This window comes from Cebus imitator, unplaced genomic scaffold, assembly GCF_001604975.1.
Source record: "Cebus imitator isolate Cc_AM_T3 unplaced genomic scaffold, Cebus_imitator-1.0 Scaffold28, whole genome shotgun sequence".
Taxonomy (NCBI): domain Eukaryota; kingdom Metazoa; phylum Chordata; class Mammalia; order Primates; family Cebidae; genus Cebus; species Cebus imitator.
In genome coordinates this window covers 953,450-980,865 of record NW_016107343.1, presented here as the reverse complement: position 1 = coordinate 980,865, position 27,416 = coordinate 953,450, and the positions used below count along the sequence as shown (strand labels likewise).

The 27,416-nt window shown below is 41.2% G+C and overlaps 1 protein-coding gene and 1 long non-coding RNA gene across 36 annotated transcripts in view; both read right to left on the bottom strand.

Moving 5' to 3' along the window:
* Window positions 1-27,416, bottom strand: part of NCAM1 (neural cell adhesion molecule 1) — a 311,329-nt gene that overhangs the window by 112,096 nt on the left and 171,817 nt on the right. For 28 of the 35 annotated variants that reach the window (XM_017523266.2, XM_017523281.2, XM_037736633.1 and 25 more), the window contains exon 1: window positions 1,114-1,180. The exons of the other annotated variants lie outside the window; for them this stretch is intronic. In XM_017523266.2, coding sequence (XP_017378755.2) covers window positions 1,114-1,165 — 52 coding nt within the window. In that variant the 5' untranslated portion in view covers window positions 1,166-1,180. Of the gene's footprint in view, window positions 1-1,113; window positions 1,181-27,416 lie in introns of those variants that run through there. 35 annotated transcript variants of the gene reach the window in all.
* Window positions 24,974-27,416, bottom strand: part of LOC108300515 — a 47,673-nt gene continuing 45,230 nt past the window's right edge. Inside the window, exon 2 of the long non-coding RNA XR_001823467.2 lies at window positions 24,974-25,109. This is a non-coding gene — a long non-coding RNA (uncharacterized LOC108300515). The remainder of the gene's footprint in view (window positions 25,110-27,416) is intronic.

The window sequence follows — 27,416 nt, the reverse complement described above, 5'->3', positions numbered from 1 at the left end:
ACCAACTTTTAATAAATTTCTGCTTGTCAAATTTTGGTATAGTATTAAAGAATACCCACAATTATCTTTGAAGTCTACCAAAACACTCCTCCTTGCATATCTGTGTGAGGCTGGATTTTCTTCACACATTTCCGTTGAAGGGTATTCAACAGATTGAATGCAGAAGAAGATATGAGAATCAGTTGTCTTTTATTGAGGCAGATATTAAAATGATGCAAAAATGAAAAAAGTGCCTCTTGATATTTTTTGTTTTGAAAAATATATTGGTTTTTTCATAAAATATATTATTTGTGATATTTATTACTATTTTAAGTGAGTTAATAAATATTTAATTTTTTCAGTTTTTCCATAATTATAATCATTGTTTCAGAGAGCCAACACGACTAAAAGATCTTTGGGATCCTCAGTAACATTTAGGAGTGTAGAGGAGCCTGAACCAAAAATACTTAGAGCTAATGATCTAGATGGTGATTTAAAAAAAAGGTCTGACTTCCGAACAACATAATACCATTGTTGGACTAGTAAGTGTATTATGTACCAAGAAAGTAGGAAAAAAGAGGACAGAAGATTGCACTGGCAACCGCTCCAAATAGAACCAATACAACCAAAAGTCATTTATTTGGTTTGTTTGGCGTGAAAATAAACTTTGAACATTTTCCAATTGAGTGTGGGTGTCTGCTCAGCAGTGAGGTTCTAATGAACTAAATTTCAAATGCCCTAGGTACTCTCTGCAGTCTTTTGAGCCACTCATTTCTCTGTTGGACCCAGCAGTACAAATGACATGCTGTACGCCTCAGCTTTCTAAGCAGAACATGCCAGGGGGTCTTACTTTGTGTGTTTTTTGTTTGTTTTTCTGCTTAGGGAATCATCTCTTGTCTTTAAGTCTTCATTGCTTCTTTCTAGGATGACCTTGCAATATATATTCCCAACTGAGTGACAAGAGGGATAATTAAAATAACTATGCTGGAACGACATGTGTAAACCATGACTGTCCTGGGCAACACAGGACATTCAATCACCCAATTTCTTCCCAGGCTATCACCTCCAGGTTTAACTAGTGCCTTTTCCATTCCCTAAAGCATCTACTCCAAGCCTTCCACAGGAGATCCCCACCTTCTCCTTTAAGAAGAATGTTGAAGACCATCAGCCTGCCATGTTTCTCCATCTCAACATTTCCCTCTTTGCCCATATATTCCTCCTTCTCTACCACCAAAGAGGAATAAGGGTACAAGGCTGTGGTCTTCCTTGATTACAGCTTAATCCAACAAGTAGCTGTTTACTTGCATTCTCTGTCTTCCTTATTTTCTCCTTCCACTGAGCCACAGAAATTCTAATCTTTCTGCAAAGTCTTCCCTAGACCTCAAGATTATTGCTTTCTCTTTTCTTTTCACTATCTCTACTTGCTTCCTGCCTGCTTCGTGACACATCTATATTTCTGAGGGCCTTTCTCATGCCACCCTTTTAATATAGCTGTCTCCAAGGTTCTCTACTTGGCCCTCCTGTCATCTCTTCCTACTAGTTCTCAGTTGGCATTATGCTCCTCTGCTCTAGTGTGTCATTCACACAACTAACCTAGGGTCATTAACCCCCAATATATGTTTCTAGTACTCACCTCTCTGTCTTTTGGGCACCATTTTAATTTCCATCTATGTTTTGTACATCTTATCTGAATGAGCTGCTACCACCTGAAACTCAACACGCTCCACAGAGAACCCAGTATCTCCCTCGATCCTCACTCCCAAGCCTCTGTCCTCTCAAGTTCTCTCCTTTTGTTAATGTCTTCCTCTTAGTAAGTCTCAACATTTCAGTCATCTTTTGTCCTGCTGTTTTCATTTCCCCATATACATATTTCTCCCAGTTATCGAGTCCTGCTGACTTTCATTATAAACTCTAAAATATGTTCCACATCCGTTGCTCTTCCCTTTCCCAGAGCCACTTTCCAATTTCAGGCTGGTGTGTCATTTTCTCAAACTCCAGAATCGGTGTTGTAACTGGTCTGCTCGCCTCCTCTGTCCCTCCACCAATCTTTCATGCACATCTTTGCCATGGTGTGACTCTGATCCTGAATGTGTAGACAGAGGAGTCTTCAGAGAATGTCCTATCAGCAAGCTGAGGGTTGAGGGGAGGAGAGTAGAGGAATGGAAAGGAGAGAACCAAGAGTACATATGCCAGACACCCAAGGGGCAGAGAGCATGAAGGAGGTGGTCAACAGGAAAGGACACTAAGAGAAGTCAAAAATTTTGAGAATGAAGAATAGGACATATATATAATTGGGCAACTAAAGACCACTGGGCACTTGCAGAAAGAAATGTCATTTTATTAGTGTGGGTGGAGGGTGCAGGAGCAGCCTTGAAGCTCCTCAATTTCCTATGGCTATCACTTATATTCTACCTTAGCAACTCCTTACCTAGGAGGCATTCTAAGACTTGTTGGTTTTTTTTGTTTTTCTGAGATGGAGTCTCACTCTGTCACCCAGGCTGGAGTGCAGTGGCATGATCTCAGCTCACTACAACCTCCACCTCCTGGGTTCAAGCGATTCTCCTGTCTCAGCCTCCTGAGTAGCTGGGATTACAGGTACTCACCACCACACCTGGCTAACTTTTGTATTTTTAGTAGAGATGGGGTTTCACTATGTTGGCCATACTGGTCTTGAACTCTTGACCTCAAGTGATCGGCCCACCTTGGCCTCCCAAAGTGCTGGGATTTCAGTGTGAGCCACCATGCCCAGCCAAGCTGTTCTCTTTTTTAAAATTGAAATTCTAGTAGACAACCCTCTAATGACCATTTTCAATCCTTCTGGTTCCTCTCCTTCCTCACTGCCCCCGCACTTGCTCTTTTATGTTATGGAGCCATCCAGTGTCATCCTTTCTGGGATCTCCTTGGCTGCATCTTTTCTTTCTATGCCCTCAAACCCTGTAGTTTACCATTTCACTTCCTGTCCTCATAGCATCCTTTGCTCTCTCACCTGCCTTTTATTACACCACAGCTTCCCAGCCAACCCCAAAGGTTCTCAGGGAAATGGGGCTTGCTGCAGGAAATCCCCATCCCTAAGTGTCTATAACACATAATATCCAGTCTCCAGCAGACCCCCAGTGTCATTTAGAGGTCCTCCTCTAGGTGCACCTTCTTCTTTCTCTCATTCTTTTAGAGGCCAGCTTAAACTATCAGTCTCATCCTTGTGACCTTGCAATTCTGCCCCATCTCTCAGCAGATGCCTTCTTCCTTTATTAAGAAAGTGAGGTGACCAGGTATGAACTTCAGCTGAAGGGTTCAGGGAGAACACTTCAGTCTTAATTAAAACGTTTAACTCTGTGTGTTCTTGTGTGGGGGGTGGGTGTAGCTATAGACACTGGTACCCGAATATGAATATGGATATGCACGTGTGTGTATCCATGCTCACAGCCTAAGTCAACACAATTTTTAGGTACCCCAAATGCCATTCGTTGGATTCTCTAATGCATTACCTCATTTAATCCCCTTCACATACTTCTTTTGCTATTTCAGAAAAAGGGGCTTTTCCTTGCATCTGCTTATTTCCCAAAAGACCTCTCTGCCTCTTTCTTCTAACTTCATCCTCTCTACCAGCTCCTGTCCCTTAGCATGCCAACATGTTCAAGTCTCACATCTTGAAAACCCCACATCTGTCCTCAACCACCAGTCTTCTCCATATAGCCCTCAAAATCCTTATTTCTTTTAACTGCCAAACTTTTGAACTAGTAATCATTGTTAGTTATTGCCAATTTCTCACCTCTGATTTGCTCCTCATCCCACCAGAAACTGGAGTCTATCTGCATCATTCTGTTAAAATTATAACAAGTATTACTACATTGGCTGGAATTAACTGAGGACCTATTCTGTGCACTGCAATTGTGCCAGGTGTCCTACATTTATTCTTTTATGCAATTCTTCTTGTTATTTTCCCTAACAGTAATTGTTAAGGCTGAGAGCCAACTCAGAACATGGCTATCTCTGTTTTGTTCAGATATGCATTCCCAGGTCCAAGTACATAGTAGAAGCTCAATAAATATTTGTTCAATTAATGACTGAATCAATAACCAAGCAATGCCTTAAGGTCAATCCTTCCATCCTCATTTAATAAATGAGAAAAGTAGAATTCAGTATGGTTACACACTTTCTTAATGTGTCACATAGGAAGCATAGTTAGAGCCAGGATTTGAATCCAGGAAAAATGATCAAACCTGTGAGCTTTCCATTTCTCTGTAATCCTTTTCCTTTCATTACCCTCACTGCCACCTGTACACACAAGCCACACTCCCAGATTTACATATCTAACCCAGGCCTTTCTTCTTAGTCCCAGATTTAGATATATAACTGTTTGTTTTAAATTTCCACCTGAAATTTCATCTCTAACAAAACTCATTATTTTCCCACACAAACCAGTTCTTTCATTCATATTCTTGAAAGTGTTGACATCTATCCACATATCCAAGCCAGAATTTCTCTCTCTGTCTCTCTCTCTCTCCCCCCTTTTCAATCTCTCTCTCTGCCCCCCTTAATTCCAGTAAAAACTATCAATTCTCTCTAAACATCTCCTCTATCTATCCTTTCCTTTAAATCACAGATATTGCAGCTAAATGCGGTGGCTCACGCCTGTAATCCCAGCACTTTGGGAGGTCGAGGAGAGCAGATCACAAGGTCAGAAGTTCGAGACCAGCCTGGCCAACACAGTGAAAACCTGTCCCTACTAAAAATGCAAAATTTAGTTGGATGTCGTGGTGGATGTCTGCAGTGCCAGCTACTCAGGAGGCTGAGGCTGGGTAATGGCTTGAACCCAGGAGGCAGAGGTTGAGGTGAGCTGAGATTGTGCCACTGGACTGCAGCCTGGGCAACAGAGAGAGACTCTGTCTAAAACAAACAAACAAAAAAACAAACTCAGAGACATTTCTGCAGGCTTAGGCTCATATAAACCTTACCTGAACTTCCAGCAATTGAATCTGTCTGGCTCAACCCTCTACAATTCATTCTCCTCACTTACAATAGAGTCATCTTTATAAAGCATGAAGATGAGGATAATGTCACTGCCTTTCTTCACACTTTGCAGTGGCTTGCTATCCCAGCCAATGGGATAGTTGAGTAAATGCTCTTAATATGGCATGCAAAGACCTCTAGAGTTTCATTCTGCCTATGTTCCCAATCTCCACCCCAGTCACATTATAGTCCTCCTTACAAACTTCTACACATACTGCAAACTCCACTCTCTTCAACAAAGTCTTTCTTGACCCTTAACACTCCTCTTTGGAGCTTCTACTGCACATTATGGTTTCTATAAAGGATATGCCACTCTATGTGCCAAATATTTGTGTACCTGCTTGTTTCCATTCAAGTTCCTTGAAGGAAGGACCAAATTTTTAATCTTTTTATGTTCAGCACCCAGAACAATGGACAGCAATTATTGTTTAATATAGTTTTGTTGATTAAATGAATCAGTAACAGTTACGAACGCTTCATGTTCCAATATCTGAGCTAATTCCATAAGGAGCATGAATAATAGCAAAATCAACCTGGCTAAGGATGGGACTAGTCCATAAAGAGCAAAAGCATGTAAAGGTAGTACTTGCCTGCCAAGGCAAAGCGCTCTGAAGAACATGTTGGAAATATGCATTTTTTTAAGCACCACATGGATATTTCTAGAGCATATTACACTGATTTGTTTCATAAATTGGCTTGGAAAGAGAAGTTGCCAAGGAGATTGTGGCAGTTGTAGTTTCCACTTGTTAAAAGAAATGGAAACCATAACACCCAAAGCAGAAATGCACAGATGCAGGAAGGTGGAACTGCAGCCCATCCACAGCAAGACTTCTGCAGCCTTTACACCTGGGTTTTGTTGGCAGAGGCAGGGCCTCACTGTGACACCTCACATATGGGGTACATCAAAGAAGTAAGACCAGAGCCATGATGCTGAAGTTCCAATAGCAACTTTGTAGCACCCCAGATTCACATGAGAGATACCTTCCTAAAACTCATTAAAAAGAATTCTTAAATTTGTGGATACTTTCAATCAATTCTTATATTTTTATGGCACCCACTGCAAATGTACATTTAAATGACCCATTCAAGGGTGTGTCACAGGCATGTTTTACATACTTAGAGATGATCAGATGCCCAGTGCTCCTCTTTCATCCCCTTCCCCTCCCACCTCCAAGCCTGCAGCTCTCCTGGGGATCTTTCTGCTCTGTGGTTGACTCCTGCATCCATTTTCCAACCTTCCCAAGTCAGCTGCTGAGCCCAGTGGATTGGTGAACTGATGGAATTTAGCACTCGCTACACTGGGAATAAGAACAGACCACTGTAACCGATGAGTGACAAAGCTCAGAAAACTGAAGGCTAAGACCTGCTGGCATGGGCCTGGCTCTGCTAGCAAAACCTTGCCCCTGCATGAAAAGCTTTCCATGAGCGCTGACGACAGAAGTGGAAGGCCAGGAAAGAAGAGACAGCACGCCAGGTGCAGTGGCTCACAGCTGTAATCCCAGCACTTTGGGAGGCCAAGGTGGGTGGATCACGAGGGCAAGAGATCGAGACCATCCTGGCCAACATGGTGAAACCCTGTCTCTACTAAAAATACAAAACTTAGCTGGGCATGGTGGCACACTCCTGTAATCCCAGCTACTTGGGAGGCTGAAGCAGGAGAATTGCTTGAACCCAGGAGGCAGAGGTTGCAGTGAGCCAAGATCGTGCCATTGTACTCCAGCCTGGGCAACAAGAGCAAAAAAAGATACAGCAGCAGATTCCTTTTTCCTTGTCATTTCAACTTCATGCAATAGTGAGTGGAATGCTGGGCTCTCAGAATGTGTGCACCAATCAGGAAGTTCTAAGGCTTTTTCTACACAATGCCAAACCTGCCTTAAAAGTGAAAAATTCATTGAATTTGTCAAGTAGGGGAATGTCTCCTGACCATATCCAATTGACTAGTCACTTTCAGCCTCCCCAGTAGTGAGTATATTTTTACTTACAGTCAATACTTTCAGGATCACATAGATGGTCAATTCAATTTGGCCATATTTTCTCTCTCAAGCTCCAATATGTGCTGCCTGACTGGGTTGTGGCTTTTGAAAATTGACAAGGGTCTCACAGCTACATTCTCTCTTTTAAAACAGATTTTTGATCCAGACTCTATATTTATTTCCATTTGGTTGCAGCTGGCATTTTTCAAGTTAGGGCCATTCCCTTTGTCCACTTAGGATTCAGGTCTTTGATTTAAGGGCCAGAGGCCTGACAGCTTCATTATTCCTAGGCTTGTCATCTCAGAATGTCAACGTGGCTCATGAGGTCCCACTGAGGAGCACCAGCACCATTACCTGGCTTTGTACAGTTTTGTGCTCAATACTGCTTTGTCTCACTGGCCATATCCTGCTCCTACTACGTATTGGATCATGGTCACATCCATTAGCCAGGCATTCGAGGTCTTCACACTTTGACTGACCATACCTCAACTATCTGGGCTTCTTCTCCTACAATGCCTGATGTGAACAATCAGGATGAAGCTTTGATCGTCCCTTCCTCCTCACCCAGCTCATCCTTCCCCTTCTTTCTTGTCTGATCATATTCTGTCCTGAATCCACTCAAACTCTTCCCAAATCCCTCTTCCTTCACAAGGTCTTCCAAGACTGCTTCAGTTTCCAGAGCACGCTCTCTCTCTCTCTCTCTTTCTCATTCTTTCTCTCTTTCCATGCCCCTGCAATTAACACTGTCCAACAGTTTGGGAACAGAAAGAACATACTCCATCTTTTATGAACTCTAACTGGCTGATGTCGGTTTGTCCTGCCTCCCCAAATGATTTACAAGTTTCTTAATGGCAAGGAAATGGTCCTATGCTATTGACTTCTCCCAGTGCCTATATTGGCGCTGGTGTATGAATGAAAGATTCTTAATAAAGAGTTGTTGAATTGAATCAAATATAGCAACTTGGATGAAAAATGACATTCTCAACAGGAAATCCCAAGTGAGCAGGCTGGTGTCACAGCTCAGAGAGGCATGCACATGAACCCGAGGGACTCATGCAGTTTCCGTACAGACAGGACCACCATCATCCCTTTGCCACAAACCATTCCTTTACCTCAGCCAAATGAATTGATTCTAAATCATTTTAAACTAGAATGTATGGCTCAATCAATTTTGTTCAAAAAGAACATTTATATTGCTTGATATATTAATTAATGTTCTTTATCACTCAAGGATAAATTAACCGAAATTGGTCTTTCCTAAAGCAGCGATTTATCTTTATTTTTTTGCAATTAATTTTTACCATAGAAATATTTCTTTTTTTATTTTAAATTAAGCAGACCTTGTATTGACTTCCCTTTCAGTTCTAAACTAGCTGGACAAATGGAGTACATTGCTGCCTCGATTGTCCCCCGCCCACCCACTTTTTGATCATTTTCATCCTCTTAAATTCTAACTTTTAGGCAAATGACTCCAAAATATATGCTTCCCAATTTTACCTTTCTTCTGAGAGTTAATCCCACATCTGCTATGAGAATAACTTTTTCAAGTAAAATGCAATAAAAGAAGTCCACAACTCTGTATTCCAAAATTCTATTTGCAAGGCTATTTGAAATTTGTAATTCATTTTCCATAGAAACTGCATTATAAATAGTAATTCAGTTTGTTCTCTGGCTAGGAAACAAAGTTTAGCTAATCCATCTGCAGTGAAAAGTACCAGCAAGCAATATGGTAACAGTATGAGTAATTAAATGAAACACTAAAAAGTGAACGTAAAAAAATAAGTTTCTCCTAGTTGTTCATAATGAAAGAAAAACACTTTTATTTAGAGACAGACAGAAAAATAGAAATTGTGGAGATCCTGAGGACTTCTTCTAGTCACTGGGACCCAGTTCTAAATCTTGCAAGTTTTACACCTACCTCCCCAATTCAGCTACCAGCCCTTCTGATCCTTCCTTCATCTTATTTCTTCCATTTATCTGCTCTTCCACTTCCTCTGCCCCATCCTCAGCCAGACATTATCTTCCCTTATATGGATTATTATGATGGTTTCCCAGTGGCTTTTTTGAATCCAGTCTCTTCCTTAATACCATTATTCATGTGGCACTCTGATGAATCCCTCAATGTATGTTTCCTCTTGTCATTGTTCTCATCAGCAGGATGTCACGTGCCCATCACATCAGTAAGGCACAGCCCTAGCCAGCCTTTGCTGTGGGAATGTGTACCCTTGTCTTGGAGTAAAGCCCCCAGACTGGCAGGCCCCACCCAGGGTCCAGCAGAGGTACTGGCTCTATTCTAAGTCATCCAGGCACCTCCAGATGACTTTCAGGATTCTTGGTCTGAAGAAAGCATTGGCAATTTGTTCCCTTTGAAAGTCCCTGACTAGTTGGTCTGGGCTTGAAGACCAGAAAGTGATGTTCCACTTTGGTTACTGCAGGATCCTTTTAGAGAGAGGCTGAGATGCTGGAGCTCTCGGTCCAAGGAGGAGAGTGGGGAGGTGAAATGGTCACTCACTGGCTTCTGCTTTATCGTGCTGCCCACTGACCCCTCTGAGAAGAGTGAAGAGCCCCATTCATATGGCTGTGCAGAGAAGGGAGTGGACGAGCCCTTGCCTTGGAGCAAAGCAGCTTTCCTGAGACTTGGAAGAGTCTCCACTGCGAACAAAAGGGACAATAATTCTTGCCACCCAAAACTGCTGCAGGAATGGAGTGAGCAGGTTTGAAGGTACCTATGGTGATACCTGATAAAAAACATTCATACAGTTATGCCTCAATTCAATCTAAGATAAGGAGACGTAGTACTAAAGCTTTGGGTCAGAGCCTTTGAATCCTTACCTAACTTCAGCAAAAATTTTCACTTGGAGAATGCCCACTTCCTCACCTTTGGGCTGGAATTCAAGCAGAAACTTTCTGGTGTTCTACCCTTCCTTCTGCCTCACTAAGAGAATTACTAATTTACAATCAAATCCAAAAAATATACAGAAATGAAGAGGACAGAAAAATCCAAATGTATGGAGTTTGATCTGGTTAACTTAAAAAAAAAAAAAAAAAGCCTAGCAAACAAACAAAAAATGACCCAGCCCAGGTGACCGATCTGGCCGGGTGGGAGTAGGGCGGTGGCCTGTGATCATGGCAATGTAAGCATGTTAATCCTGGGAGGGGAAAGCAGAGATGGAGGCGGCCGCTGGGAGCCATGCCTGGGAGCCATGCCTGCGCGTCTGAACTGCCCCAGTCCAGATGGCCAGAAAAGTGAAAGGAGGGGAGAGAGTTTATCAGCTTCCATTCTCTGTGTGGTACTCACAATAATATGTATTTTAGGATTAATTGTATGAGGCATGATACTTGTAGAGCATTCACCCATTTTTAAAGTGTTTTCACATGCAGTATTTTATAAAATTCTAACAACTGGCACAGGTATGATTGTATTATTCCCACTTTGCAGAATATGGAGCCTAGAGTAGTGGCCACAGACAGGCAACTTATATCACCTGAACCATACATTTTTCGTTGGCATAATGTGGATGATAAGACTTGCCTGGCTATATGAAACTGTAACTGGCATAGTTTTAAATGTTATAGAAATGGCATCATGTAAATTCCTGGCCAGCCTCATCCTCACCATATAGTATCTGGCACTGAGGTGATGTCCAGTAAATGATGTGTCCTATCTGGCTCTGTTACATATTTGTAGAGGAGTTGTCCCTGTTACAAGCTTCCGGGGTTGTTCAGAAACTATGGGAGATGGCTGGAAACAAAGACTGTAATTGCAATCTGTGTTCTGAATCTCCCATTAGCAGAGTCGTCCCACCTACTGTGCTGAGAGGTGACCTCATTAGAGAAGAGGAACCATCAGTGGAAAACTCAAAGCCTCCAGAACCCTCTGGCAGTTGAGCCTGTGCTTGGGGAAAGCTTCCAGCAGCTGTCGCTGACAATGGGCTTCTGTCCCCCACTCCTGCAAAGGCCTTTGCTCCTCCCATGAGCTAGCCGTTTTTGTTTTGTTTTATCCTCAAGCAAGATGGCTGCTGATTGCAATGAGCTCATAATAGCAGAAAGTAATTAAAAATTCATTTAAAAATCTATCGCGCAGTTTAACATCTACATTAAGAACACTGCTGGGGTAAATAAGCTGGCATCATCTTTAGTAAGGCAAGGAAAAAGAAGAATTCAAACAGTCTCTTGCACGTAGTGTAGGAACAGATAAAATAAACTGAACTGCAGCTGGCCTTTAAACAAGTTTTGTAGGCCTTTTCCTGAAAATGCAAGTGATCACTACAGAAGCCAGCATATTTTTAAGAGAATCTGGTAGCAATATAATGGCACAACTAGAAAGCTTATCAATTGATATCATTCTTCAGGAAAATAGGTCTCATGTTTTCAAAGAGGCACGCCCATTCCTGAACAGTTCCCTTTAGAGGCCCCTGATAAATGGTGTTAAAGGATTGACACTTTAATTAGCAGGTTTTTTTTCCTAATGACACAGACCTCTCATTTAGCCCTCTGTGTTAGGAACCTCTCCATATTGATTATCTAGGGTTTGAACCAGCCAGTGATAGGCAAACTGACCTGCTAAGGTAGTAACAGAGGACCCTTGCCTTCACGCTAACCCACAAAGCTTTGCTGGGCCCTGTCCAGTCCCAGATAGCCTGTGCCTAGCAACCACTGCAATCAGCTCCATCAGTGCTGCCCTGGCTCCAGTATCTCACAATCGTTCACTAGAAACAAAGTCCATTGGAATATAGACAGATTATTCTCCACAAGAAAGTCCATATTCAAAGATATTTTCTGAAAGTTTTGTTTTAAACTCTTGTAGAAAAAGTAATACGGCCAGGCACTGTAGCTTACACCTGTAAACACTTGGGGAGGCCGAGGCGAGTGGATCACGAGGTCAGAAGATTGAGCCCATCCTGGCCAACATGATGATGCCCCGTCTCTACTAAAATATACAAAAAAAACTAGCCAGGAATGGTGGTGCATGCCTGTAGTCCCAGATACTCCAGAGGCTGAGGCAGGGGAATCACTTAAACCCTGGAGGTGGAGGTTGCAGCGAGCCAAGATTGAGTAAGGCACCATCTCAAAAAAAAAAAAAAAAAAAAAAAAAAAAAAAAAGCTAATACGGAGAGCCCATTATTGAAAAGAAGTTAACTTCATTAAGTGAACTGTATTTTCAGCCCTGAGCTGTGTGTTCTGGGTCCAAACAATACTTTATATCAATTTGGAAGAGTGTCTAGGTGGCAACAGGAATCCAATGATGAATATAATAAAACAGGTTCATTTAGTAATCAGATTACCTTATTATCATTACCACATTACCCATTTTATCCTAAAATTTATGCTTATTTTCAGAACCAACAACCTATTCTGCTCATTGTATTCAAAGGCAACACACATATTTTATGTTTAAAGTAACTTGTACTCCAACCTAGGAAATAAATATCAAATCAATTTAGTTTCTCTTTCTTCCCCCAACACTGAAAGCAAATGTCAAGTGTTATAAAGCTCCCCAATGATGTCAATAATTTTATTAAAAATTGAGATTTAATATCTCCTCTCGTACTCTTGATAGAGGCATTGAAGTAGGTAGAGCTATAAAACTAATAACCTATTTTTCACAGCAAATATTTTCATTCACCTGGGGCAGAGTAAACCAAGGACTTTATGGCATTGTTAAGCCAGATTATGAGCAATTTTGATTAAAAACAAAGACTCTGACATTTTCCAACCCAAAAAAGGAGTGTCACCAGAGTCAATTTCTATGCCAATGCTTGTTTCCAGAAAAATAAATCCTGATGCTGGTGCCTGGAGAAACTGCCTCCGGAGAGGGTTATTTGCTTTTAGATGTGCCTAAATTATCACTCTTACCACTTCACAGCCTGTTTCTAAGGGGGTGGAAGAAAGTAGGGGGGCTGGGGTCCATGCTCCCAATCACACAAGGATAATGCCATTCTGACCTCAATTAACACACACATGAAGTGACAATGGAAACTCTTCTTTATATGGACCTGGAAAATATTAAAAGCTAACCTTTTTCCAATTTTATAGCAATGAAGATGTCCATGGATAGAGAGGTCTTTAAAAAGAAGGGGAGAGAGCCAATAAGACAAGATAATCATGTTCACTTTCCCACTATTCGCATTGTCGGAGTTGTCTTCCTTAATATGGTTAAGAGCATTTTCAAGTTTCTAAGATGAAATAATGAGTTGGAGATTCTGATTTTTCCTTCTTGCAATTGTTCCAGAAACAAATACTAAATCATTTCATATAATGCCGTGAATGGGTATGGTAACGCTAGTGTTGAGAATGATTCCTGAATTGTATCATGTTTTTGCCATTTGTGCTTTTCATATTTAGGGAAATGTGATTTGATCTAGCTCAGATTCAAATATAAAGAATAATCATCACATTTTACAACAAATGTTTGTTTTGTGGATTCTTTGTTCATATTATTATATATTTACATCTGAAGATAAGGCAGCTGCTATGGGCATTTCTGGGGTCAGTAAAAGGGAGAGTTAATGAATGAGTGTCAATCTTTTCTAGACAAAATGTTCATGTAGTTTGAATCAGCATATTGTGTATTCTTATTTTCCATATTAAACTAAGAGGAGGTATCTATCTTTCTCAGGTTACGAGTTAGACAGTGAATTGCTGTAAGGTCAATCCAATATTGCGAGCCAATTAAGATGACTGACATAACATAATGAGTCTTGATTCCTGATCATGCAGATTGGTTGGAGGACTCTCCACCCTGAATGAAATTGCTAAGGACTCAGTGATAACACAATAGCTATGATCATTAACATTTGTCAACACCTATTATGCCCCCGGCTCTTTAGATACATGATTTGTGATTTCTTTTCATCCTTTCACTACTCTTTGACACAGGTACTGTATTTTTCCCATTTTACGGGTAGCTTTAAAAGTCTAAAAAGTTTGTTAAAGGCTATATAGGACATATTCTGCTGACCCAGAAAATACAAATGCTGAACTGATCTTTATAATTAAAATCCAACACAATATTGCCTTGGGAAATGAGTGGGGTCAGCTATGTCTCTCTTAGGTTGCTGAATTACTGTCAGTTAAGGGCTTTTAAGCAGTCACTTTAATGTATTAGTGGTTATGCCATTAAAAAAATATATGCATCTTTTTCTAATTACAATAAAATTTCTCTTATTCTACATGGTCACAGAATGGACTATTCTGATTCATAAGGCATTCTTGTTAATAAAGTATTAGGGGAAGACAGCTAATCTTTAAGAGGGAACAAAATCATATGCCTCATATAAGGTAAGTATGTTCCTTAATTTTTCTTTGATGACTCAGGAGACACATGGAGGACTGCAAAGGCCTAGGGTCATCATGACAAAGACCAGTTATAATTACACGAGGGAAGCAGGGCAGCACTATGTGCAGAGAAACATAGTGTTTCTCTGTTAGAATCTTAGATCTGAAGAGCTGGAAGGCACCTCAGAGATCTTCCATCTCAGTCTTTTATTTACAGATTAGAAACCAGACACCCAAAGTACTGGCAGGCTAATGACTGAGCCAAGGTCATTCGACCCTCCAGTGACAGCCACACAGTGACACGCACACACTGGGACCAGTTTTGCTATGCTAAGCCGATTTGTCAGCCATATTGATCCCACTTATCACAATCAGAACAAAATGAAAAATGAAAAGATATGCCGCCACTTGCCTTCTGAATTTGTTGATTTCCAAGCAACCACGGATCTCTACTTGCTTATGTTTTCTGTGACAGCTTTCCTGGATCTTCATTTTCTTATCACTACTTCCACAGCGCAACCAATACACATGATGCCATGCTGCAAATAAGACACCACAAGGGACAGGCCCTTTCTCTGAGCAGTTTCTGGTTTCTCTTTTCTTCTTCACCAGAGTTTTTATTAGGACTAAAGTGTGGAGGGGAGCTTCTACCAAGCATTCGATTCTAGCCCTGCAATTTAACTTGCCAGGTTTAACTGGGGGATGATTAATCAATTATTTACTTAGCTGGCACCATTTTCCCGTCACTTAAATCATATTTAATTTCAATCTATTATAATCCATTATCAGTGCTGAGCCAAAACCCTTGATGCATTATTTGCTTATGAGACGGTTTCACACATACAACAGCATCAAAGTACTAAGGTCCCATGTACATTTGCAGATGACGGACTGCCTCTGTTAAGATGTGGTTCATGTACACACTTTAGAGATTTCTATATTTTACAACTTTAACATATCTGGCGCCATTTACTTCCAAGTGAAAAACCACCGGGACAATCTAGATCAATAGTCTATTTAATCTGAAAAGTCATCCTTCACGTGAGACGGGATTTAAATTTTTTTTTGAAAATCATCCAGATCTTTTATTCTCATCTCTGTCACAACAGAATCCTAAACTCTAAAACTATTGGAGATATAAAAGCCAAATGCAGTGTATGAAACCTAATTGAATCCTAGTTTGGGGAAAAAAATACCTAATACATTTTGGAGGGATAATTGCACTGGGTATTACATGATACTAGAGAATTTGTGTTAATTGTCTTATGTATGAAAACGGCATTGCAGTTACGTAGGAGAACGGCCTTATTTTAGAGATTATATCCTTATTTTTAGCAGATACAATGCTGAGATACAGTAATTATTCAGGAATTAGGTGTCATGATGGCTGTATCTCTTTAAATTTTTAGAAAAAAAATGTACAGAAAGAGCAAATATGGAAAACATTAACTTGAATCTACCTGGTTGGTAAATAGGTATACACTGTACTTTTTTTTTCCATTTTTAAAATTTGTTTGAAAATTTATAGTAAAAATGGAAAATAACTAACGTATCACTTCAGCTGATAGTTTAGTATCCTAACTCTAAATTGCTTAGTTTATACACACCCTCCAGAGAACAGAAAGCCACTGTTTCCTGAAGGTAGCAAGACAGCAGCAGATGGCAGAAAAAGCAGTTCTGTTTCCTCGAATGATTCTCCAACCAGCAAAGATAAGCACAGTGAACAGGGGCTGCAGTTAAAGGTAGGTGAGGATAGAGTAAGAGAGCACCTAGCTACTTTGCACCTGTTCCTGTGTCCAGGCCCTGGCAACCTCTACCTGAGTTGCTAAAGGAGCATCCATATGAACCAAAAGCACACGGGTACCTGTCTGTTAGGCAGTGTGGCAAAGAAAAGAGGAAGGCCAGCATGTTACAGGCATGTACCTGTCCCAATTTTCAAAAGGGAGTAAAGTGTTACATGCTCAGAGAACACAGTGGTTTAAAACCCATGATTCTTCATCCTTTGAAGCCATGTTGTTCACTCTAGGGATTTATGTGGTGGACGTGCCCCAGTACATTTCCTAATGACATACACTAATGTCAAAAAGCCTGCTCATGTGACACAGCTGCCTTCAAATGTACCCTTCTGTGCCTCAATTTCCTAATTTATTCCTAACATAGGAATAAAATTCCCATCTTGTAGGCTCCCCATGAGAAACAAAAGAAATAACATTTGTGAAGAGCCTAGTACTAAACCTGTTACTGGGGAGGCACCCAGTAAGTGGTAGTCATTTACCACTAGAATCAATGTGTTTGACTATACATCTTATGATAATCTTCTAGCCCAGATGGAAAAATTAGGGGCAGTTTTTCAAAACAATTAAGCTTTTTTCCGTCTAGTTAAAAAACTGTAGCTCACGAGGGTTGATAAATGGATCGATGTCAACCTAGAAAGAGGCTGCAAGTGTTCCAGTAATTGTCTTAATCCTTCTTTCGACTCCGACTTTTATATATGACTGGAATGAACACCTAACAGTGAGCTGTCAAAATATGGATGACAAAAAAATTGCAGACAACTGATATACGAAAGAAGAGATCGCTAAAGCACGGTGAGTACACCCCTAAGAGGTATGCGAGAATGGCTCGCTACAGTGTGGGAAGGCAGTACTTGAGCACTTTCTATCTTTTTTAAAAAATATAATCCCTTAAGCTTCACTAACTTTTGTTTTTTTTTGAGATGGAGTCTCCCTCAGTCACCAGTTTGGAGTGCAGTGGTGTGATCTCGGCTTGCTGCAACCTCTGCCTCCCCGGTCCAAGCAATTCTCCTGCCTCAGCCTCCCTAGTAGCTGGGACTATAGGCGCCCACCACCAGGCCCAGCTATTTTTTTTGTATTTTCAGTAGAGACAGGTTTTCACCATGTTGCCAAGATGGTCTCGATCTCCTGACCTCATGATCCACCCACCTCGGTCTCCCAAAGTGCCGGGATTACAGGCATGAGCCTCCGCGCCCAGCCAGCTTCACTAACGTTTTAAATGCACTGACTGACAGTGATACTGCCACCTGGTCTGTAATTGGGAGGATGGCATGTCATGCAGGGGATGTGAGTCTGAGGGCAGAGTGGGTCATCACAGCCGAGGACTGGAGGGCCTTCTCTCGTCTGTTTTTCTCTTCCCCATATTACCACACAAGCCTTTTAGTTGAGCTCTGTTAAGGGGATTTATGCAATACATTATCTAGTTTTAACTAAACCAATCTTCCCTAAATGAACAGCTGGCTTACAAAAAAGATTCCCACAAAAACATAGTGTATTGGAGATAATACTAATAATGAAAGCATAAGTGAACAACAGGAAGATAGCAGAACGGACAGTTCTGCTTTTCCTAGAACAAGTACTATGTTCGTCCAACCAGATAAAAACAACAATGATTTGAAGACATCTGATCAGAAACAGCAAAGAAAAAATGGAAATCATCAGAATGATGTGAAATATGAATTTAATTCTGTATTTGAACCTTGGCTTTAGTAAATACTATGCCTCGAGGTATTAGCTAATGACACACACATATAATTTATAAAATAATAAATATACATATATGAAAGGAGAACATGCAAAAGTTACTTACAAATGAAGTAATCAATCAAAACCATTTAGAGAAAATAATCAAGACTCATAAAGCTCAAAATAAGCTAGAACGTGGGCCAATTTTAACTGTAATGAAACATAAACAAGTTAATGCAAAGAAAAGTCCTAGATTCAGGATCAAAAATCCAGTATACAAGTACAGGATGTGGGAGGCTTGGCTCCAAAGCAATGCATGTTAAAAAAGGCCTAAGGTTTACAGCTGACCATCAGTTTTATGCCAATTAACACTGTGGTGTGCAGCAGCTAACAAAATCTCAGGCTGCCTCCCTTAGAGGATGTCTAGTGTCTAAAATCAGGGAGGCAATGGCTTCACTTCATAATGCTGGACCACAGGTGGAAAGCTGTGCTCAGTTTTACCAGAAACACTGACCTGTTGGAGCCCATTCAGAGGAGAGCGTTCAACTATGGCTTCCACAGAGAGGTTTTTCGCACCTGTAAAAGGCTGGGCTAGAAAACCTCCAAGATAATCTTAACTGAGTTTTATGAGTCCCTGAGGACACAGGAGGTGGGGTCTGGATGATATGAGAAGCAGAATTTAAACAATTCAGCTTGTTGTGTGCATGGCAGATAGTTCACACACATGCAATTCCATGACAGTAGGAGCTGTTTCCTCATCTTTGTCCTGTTCAGTATTGCAACCCATACTGGAGACATTGCCTGGCATCTAATCTGTGCTTGGTAAATGTTTGTGATCATGGTGACAAACTCCTTATCACTTGAGGTATGAAGAAGCTGCAAGGATTTGATCTCCAAGGAATTTCCAACTCTAAGATGTTATAATTTTTTATCTGCAAATAATTTTTTCTTTGACAAATTAAAATATCGCTATAAAACAATGTTGAGGCTCTTTGCAAGTTTTTAATTAAATATTCCATATTTCTATGGGCAATAGTCTATTTCTATCAATTTTCCAAATAATTTGGCGTTTTCTTCTAAATCTTTTTTCCCCTTTCTGATAAGACTTTTTTTTTCTTTTGTTGCTGAAAATGTACAGAGATTCTTGAAGCCATTTCTACTGGGCATTTGTAGATAATAATATTTGGTTTTACCTTTCTCTACCCAAAAGATTACAAATAACTGTATAAAAACAAATGTAGTGTACCAAATATTTTATCTACCGGTTTAAAGAATAAAAAAAGTAATTAAAGGTTGTGAAAATATCTGTACATGAAGAGATGGCAGACCTTGTCACATATCAAACTGATAACAGCTTACAGTCAATATTTGATGTTTCCTGCAACTCGACAGGACAAAAAAGAATAATTCCTTAAAAGCATTTCTGCTTGTTAGGAGAAATTAGATTTTGTTAAAAAAAAAAAAGACTTCATGTGGAAACAAATGGTAGAGAAAATCAATGCCCAAATAATGAAAATAAACAATATACATAAGGTAAATTGTTCAGTGATCACATCCTGCAGTAGCACTGAACATAGTATTTTGTGCTGAACTTAAGACAATGTCACTCATCTCTTATAACAAATATCAAACAAAGATCTAACTTTCTTTCTGCCAGTAATAATCAGTCAACATTTTCTGCAGAACATTTCTAAATGACATGAGTAACTGTAATTTTATTTAGAAGAGAAGATCTATCCAAGCAACACTACAAGCAAGCAAGGCAGTCTGTTTGCTCTTTCAAAGAAAGCCTTGGAGAAATAGCAGCCCTCATTGTCTAAGAAAGGTAAGCTAAATGTTGCTAGGATAATGCCCCAACTGATGAAGTGCTGTCAAAGACAGGCATCGGCCATTTGCCTTGATATCAGATTCAACTTACTGACCTATGCTAGGCAGAGGCTGGGGGGCCATCTGGGATGAGTCAGGCAGAAGGATTCCCATATTGGAAGAGGAGAGAAGTTGACCTTTGAAGGTTACGCCCAACACTAAAACTCTATGATGTTAAGAAATGCTGGAAATGTGTTTTGGCTGGATGATTAAATTCCATAGAGATTTCCGGAGTGTGTGGAAAATACATTGTTCCTTCAAAACTTAATCTATGGGGCAAGAAAGCAGGTCATTTTTTATTGCCGTTGTACAATGATCAAGATTAAAATGCAAAGAAAATCACATTAAATATGAGTGCTATTATGCGATAAAACTAAATAAGGAAGTACTATAAAAAGAGCCCATGTACGTATCCAAATCCAAGGTGGAGTGGAAGGCATGTGTCCACATCAGGAGAAATCTCAACATGAGATACAAAAAATACCCTCCTCAATTCCCCAGCAGTTCCCGCTAATAGTGACTTTCATTCTTGCCATTTGCTATTTGAAAGCGCTGATCTGTCAGGAGACATGGGCAACACTGTGGCTCCCCAGGCCTGAGATGACAGAAGCCCATGAGTCTTGCTCCATGACAGATGCTGGACTGAGATAACCAAAAAGAATAGGAAATGTGGGGAACAGCAGCTGGGCCAGACAAATTCAACTTCCCACCTGCTGTTGATTTACACATTCATCTCTCAAACCCGATCCCCATCCTTGGAAAAATCTGCCAGCATGTCGAGAAATTAATCAATTTGGGGAAAGGGAGGGAGTTATCCATGGTCGATTTTATATTCTTTCTGTAAGCACATTTGTGTAGCACAGAGGCAGCTGAGTCGAACAACAGTGGCTTTCTCTGCTCTCTGCTGTAATCACCCATACACCTGGGACTCACGGCCCGCACTGCTGTTTTCTTAGATGAGAATGCTTTTTTCCTAGGGTAAAGCTGGCTTTGGAAACTAATTAGATATGTCTGCATTTTTTGTTTGGCTTCCCGAGTATGCTATGGACATCTAATTTGCATTTCTGTCTTGTCCCTCCCTTGTTGTCTTTGTTGCTTTTCCTTTTGTCTGAATAGAGAACGAGAATGATTTCTGAACACGATGGGTCAAACATGCTACTCTTCAGTGTGTGTCTATATATGTATGCAAAATCCAAGTGCCTCAACTGCTGCAAAACAATCTTTATTCTGAAGAACATTTCAGCTCAAGAAAATTCTCTTTAAAATGTCTAATTCACTACTGTGATTTCCTTTAAAGTTCTAATTAGTTGTGCACCATAAGGAATTCTGTAAATTGCAGTGTTTCGTTTAAAGCTTTTAAAGTACAGGAGGCTCTAATAATGAGTTTTGCCACAATCAGTCTTTAAAGAAAGCAATTTTGACATGTAAGTTTCATATTTTTGGAGATGTCATACATCTTAGACACAATCATAACGTTGAGTCGCAAATTAATATTTGTTGCTTAATGCCATCAAAATGTCAGATTAATGAGTAATTAACAACGTTTGTACATAATGTTATTTCCTTCTTTCTGCAAAGGCCAAAAGCATAATGGAGAATTCAAGTCAAGAAACATCTTTCAACAAATATATTCTCTGAGTTCTCCTTTTAAATAACTTACTACCAGGTCTATAACTGTCTTCTTTTAATGATCAGCAAACAGCTGGGTTTCTAGATAACATGGGGAATACAAAATATTCATGTTATTTAAGCTATTGCTATATTTTACTCATATTCTTTTATTTGCTGGTCTTAAAGGGGAAAGAAACCATGGCCACTGCCTGCTCCCACCCCCTTTTAAAGGAAAGATTATTCCCCTATACAACCTCTACCTGCTATGCCCTGCGTTAGGACTACTAAGCTATTCTGTATCCCATACCTGTTTTTCAATATTTCTTTCTCCTCTTGGAGTTCATTGAAACGTGACTCTCTCTAAGCATACTTCCCACGTTCCCCCCTTCCCCAGAAGAGGCAAGAGCTGCCCTCTGTTTGGTCAGTGTCAGCCTTGGCCTTCCCCTGGATACATCCTTTCTCCATGTTCCCAGTCTGACCATGCCCACAGCGCCATTACTCTCCATTTGGCTCCTCCTATCACACCGGGACCATTTATCCCTCTGTCATCTATTGCCTGCCTTCCCTTTCCATTCCAAGGCTTAGGGTTAAGGAATTGGAAGCCACCATGTCTATGGCCCAGCCTCCTGCACGGTTAACATTTTCCTAAACCCCTCAAGCCAATTCCCAGCCTCAGACCATTCGCACTATCCACTCTACCCATTCCTCTGCCTGGTCACAGATCACTGAGATGGGGAGAAGACAAATCTTTGGGAAGCTGGCTTATTACCGATCCAAACACCACCAACTCTGAGAAGCATGGCTGGTGCTCAGACATGCTTCATGCTCAGACATGCCTCCTCGTCTTCCTGAGCCAGACCCCACAGGAACTATTCTGTTTCCCGGTCTGCTTCAGTTCTCCTCAGCCCCTAGCCCTATCTCATTGGAGAGCCTTGCTCCTGCACCATGGTGAAGGAGAGCCTCCTGGGGAGTGTGGACCCAATCAGGGCCCCTTCACTGCCTCTTGTTCACCCCACAGCCCCACGCACCTGTTCCTTTTCCCCTCCCATAGCTCATTTATAGTCCCCAATATGAATAACATCTCTAACCAAAACCTGAGGCGGCTGTGTATTTCTTTCTACTTGCATGTGTTGCCCTGACGGACTTTCTACGTGTCTAAAACTGTCTCCTTTCTCAGCAGTCCCATTCTTGCCACTCATACTACGTATTACTTCTTAAAAATTAGAGACAGGATATCGCTTTGTTGCCCAGGCTGGCCTTGAACTCCTGAGCTCAGGCAAACCCCTTGCCTCAGCTTCCCAAGTAGCTGGGACTGCAGGCATATGTCACCACACCCAGCCTGTATTACTTTTTAATTTCAATTTAAAGTGCAGTAAAACAAAAATCCTGAGCAAATTAACTGTCCAGTGTCTACCCTCACCTGCAAATTAATGTAAAAGTAAAAGTAAATAAAACCACAAAGGAGATTCCTTGCATTTTATCAATTATACTAATTTTTGGACACACACAAAAAGAGGTACTGCCCAGACCCATATAACCTGCAAGAAAACCTGTTTTCCAACCTCCTGTTACTGATATTCAAGAAATAGCTGGCCCTGGGTTTCTCAGCAAACAGACTATTCATTAAGTGGAATCCTGGGTGTTAAATCGCCTTGCCTCCATGGCATTGCAGGTAGCTCTGGCAGGTGCATAGTCCAGCACGTCCCTGATTTCCCATTCAGAACACAGAGGAATGTACACAAAAGCACTGGTAAGCAAAATAGCTCCCAAACAGCTCTCTAAGGCTTAAAGTGACACTAACACTAAACGTCCTGAATCAGGAGGCCTATCTAAGGAGCAAGTTCACTGCCTACCCAGGGAATACACCACTCAACTGGTGTATTTTAAGAACCTGAATAGTCAGAGCATCTTCATCTTGTTTTGGAGCCTGACAAGGACTCAACACACTGCACTTCTCATGCTCAGTCTCTGCAGACCCCGTTGCCCAAGTCTGTTTTCTGTGTCAAGTGCTCAGTCTAGGACAGATTCTCAAATCTGCTAATATTGCAGCTGAAGAAGCACATTCTTGATGCTTTCTTGCAAACAATATGTTTTTTTTTTTAAAAAAAAATCAGAAAATAGTTGTTTTTTTCTCAACTCGGCTGTCTGAAGGTGAACCTACCTCTGCCTATAGAAGCTGCTCCCAGAGAACATCTGGGACTGTAGTGAAGTCACATTGGTTGCCATGAGCTCTAACGTTACCAAATTCTCCCTACCCACTTACCTCCTTAGCTCCCACCCTTTCCACTATTCTCATACAGTTAGCAGCACCAAGAGAACTTTGGGGAAACAGCCCTTTTTCACCATCAGAACCTCAGGTCAATGACGGGTAGAGCCTTGTTCCCATAACCCTATAGCTCAGGTACCTTTCTCCCTTGCCTGATCCAATGTACACCAGTAAGGAGTGGGGGGAAAGACAGAAACCATCCACCACTGAGGATCATATGGTGCTTTCTTCTTCTTAGTATGGATTACTGCAATAATACAAGCTTCTTTCAAGTAACAAAGCAACACGATTTGAATTCGTGACTAATCTTGAGCTCACATCATTTACATGAAATGATACACATTATAAAAATACTTGCAATTGTATGTCACAAAGGACAATCATTCTAGAGTGAGGATGATGGGGAGTGCAGAAGGAACATATGCTTCCACAGCCTTCTGCCCTGAATTTGTAGGAAAGAGAAGTAGAGATGCTGGGTTAGAGGACAGGGGTAAGTGCCTGACAGCCGCTAAGCCTCGAGATGAGCGTCTAGCCTTAAGAAGCCACTAATGCTTGGCTTGGCTATGTTGAAAATTTAATAATACAAGAGTCAGTGAAAATTTACTTTTGGAATGGATATACACATCCATTCATCCAACCAAAAGATATGGTGGGATAGTTGCACACATGTTCTTGGCAGCCCAGTAGCAAAAAGATGAAAGCAACGCATCAATGGGTGAATGCATAAACAAAATGTGGTCTCTATCTACAATGGAATATTATTTGTACTTAAAAAAGGAAAAACACCCTGTTACATGCAAAAACATGGATGAGCCATGAGGGTATTATGCTACGTAAAATAATGCAGTCATAAAAAGACAAATACAATGATTCCACTTATGCAAAGTATCTAAAGTAGTTAAATTCACATAAACAGAAAGTAGAAGAGTGTTTGCCAGGGCCTGAGGTAGAAAGGAAAGAGGAAAGTTGTCTAATGGGTATGGACTTGAAGTTTTACAAGTCAAAAAGTTCTGGAGATCTATTGTGCAACATTGTTAAAATACTTAACACTACTGAATGGTACACGTAAACATGGTCAGTATTATATGTTTTTTTCCCTCACAGGGAAAAAAGGCAAAGAGAGAAAAAAGAATATACAGTAGCTGAATGTGATTAGCAGATACAAAATTACAAATTTTCTCATTTGGCAAAGAACCTAAATGGCCTCTTCCCTCTCATGCCACATATTTAATGAACTCATTATTAGTTGAATTACTTTTGCTTCAAAGTATGGAGCCAAAGCAATATTAACACCACTCTTACCTTTTGATTTAATATTTTTGTCTTTATAAAGCTTAACTGTGAAATGTCTATGAATTTCTCTCCAAGTTTGTAAGCTGCTGACAAAAACTCACAAATGCAAACAGCCCCCCCTCCCCCACAAACTTTCTCCCCCATCACACGCATAAACCTGAGTTTCATTCAACACCAGGCCTCAGGAGATGTGAAATCAATCAGCCAAACATCAATAAGAGAATTGAGGTCCTCACAATCCATCACTTTTTCTCTTAAAGTAAATAAATTCCCAGTGATCAAAATGTGTCTCCTTTTGCATGTTATCTAAGCTGATGCTGTTTCAGCATGTTAATATGGTTTGCAGTTCCTTACCTTTTTGTTGTGATGTGAAACAGATGAAGGAATTTCATTGCAACAGAACACAGCAGCACATCACCAGGTTGGAAAGCAAAACAAAAACGAAGAGGAAACAGAAAACAGTTAGATTACGTCCTTGGAAAGAAGGACAGAGTGTGCTCCTAATAACATCTATCACAAGAAGAACACAGCAATAACAAAACAGAGATATTTTTATATGCAGCGACACACTTCATAAGAGACACCTCTCTTGCCATCATAATTAGAAATCTATAGCTTCTGGCACAAGGAACAAAGAGAAGGCTCTTTAGCATCTACCCAAGGACTTCCCTCCTGAGCTTGTCATTTCTTAGCTGTGGATTCTGTTACTACAAACACATAGGACATAATTCCTCCCTCAACAATGCAGGAAAACAGCATGGTTGCCTAGGCACAGATTCCTCTTCTTGTCCGAACCTGAGAAGAGAGTTCCACCCTCTCAACAAACAGCCATTGCACTGGTGCCAACATTTCCATATTCTCCAACATTTCTGAGATATGGCTTATAAAACAGACAGTATACATGGCCCTGTGGAAGAGGTCTCTGCTGTGGGAAGGTGGTGACAGTTCTCCAGTCCCAAGAGGGGTAGGATAGACCTCTGTGGGGTGGGTCAGGCTGACTGTCTCTCCTATTCCTGTAATAGTTGTGCTACCTCAAACACTAAGCAGAGGAAATGGACAGTGTTCACTGGGGAACTGCAATGTCCCCCAGCAGTTCCTAAATGTGTGCTCAATCTCTCTCTCCCTCCTCTCTCTCAAGCGCGCGCGCACGCGCGCACACACACACACACACACACGCTTGCTAATACATGCCTGATCCCAAGCTCATCTGAACCTTCCTTAAAGCTGTGCGGCTGAGCCTAGGAGCTGGGAGTTTGTTGAATGCTGTATCGGGGAGAAAATACAGTGTAGAAACCTTGAAAGGAGAGAAGGCAAAGCCTTCTATCCCTTGACAATTAAGGAACACATTATCTAGAGCTGAGGCAGGACTCAGCAGATGTGAATTGAAGGAACCTGTCCTTTTTTTCATCTTTTTCTAGTTAAAGAGGCAAATTTGCAGAGCCTGGCTCAAAATTTAGGTCAGAGTCTCCTGGGAGAACTATCTTTGCTCACATATTTTACAGACATTATTTCAATGCCTGTTATTAGCTGGCTGAGATGAGCCTTCACAGAATAGGCTACTAACTCAGTTGACCTTTGACCTCTGGTCAAGAGCAAGCGGCAATGAAGGGCCTCACCGAACCCCAGCATGGGGTTCTAGCAAGCTGAAACAGTGTCCACACAAAGGATGCAAAGTCATTGGAGGAGGAAGAGGATATGCATTTCTTTACTCACTAGAAAGCATCCTCTGTCCCCTTCTTCCTCTGAACAGAAACCAAGCATGGAAGACACACAGCTCTCTGTCAGGGCAAAAGAAGTGGCTGACCTAGCTCCAAATGGACTTCAAGTTCCTGGTTATGGCAGAGACAGCTAACTGTTCTCTAAACCTACTTCCCTTTATCCATGAGCATCCAGCTAGACTTCATTTCCTAGCCTCCCTACAAGTAAGCCATAACCATGTGGCTGGGTTCTGGCCAGTGGATTGTGGGTGGAAATCATCTGTGCCACTTTTGTGACTGGCCCCTAAAACCACCTGCTCAATCTTCCACTCATCTCTCCTCCCCTATCAGCTACCTGGCTGGGGACGTCTGGGGGAAGACAGCAGAGCTTTGACATCCTGGGCCTCTGAATGACTGTGTGGAGCACAGCCTGCCCCTCCCAGCTATGGGAGTTTCTGAGCATGCGACATTAACACCTGCTGTTCTGAGCCACTGAGGTCTGAGTCTTCACCTGCTATGATGACCTCACTTACATACCCTTTGAGACGGTGGCACACTGCCAGGTTTAGCTTTCATTAGACACCTCTGTGTGCTTCCAACGCATCCCTCCTTTTCTTTTAAGCTCTTCTGAATGTCTGTTGTTCCTTACAATCAATGAATCCCTGGGTAAAATGGGCTTGGAGAAAATGTCCTGGATGCCCAGTGAGAGTCACGGTGGACTGTCTTGCGGGGTGGGGCAGGTGGTTTTGTGTCCTCCCTCACACAGCCCAGAGGGCAGAAAGCATCAAGAGAAAGGCTCCTGACAGGCCCTGACAGGGCTCATTGATAATCACATCAACTAGCTTGTTTGCCTCTTCTACAGCCTACCTTGAAAAAAGACAAAAAGGGTTCAATTAAATTTAGAAAGAACATAACAAAGAATTTCCTGACAGCAGCTGGAATATCTTGGACCAGACCATAAGCT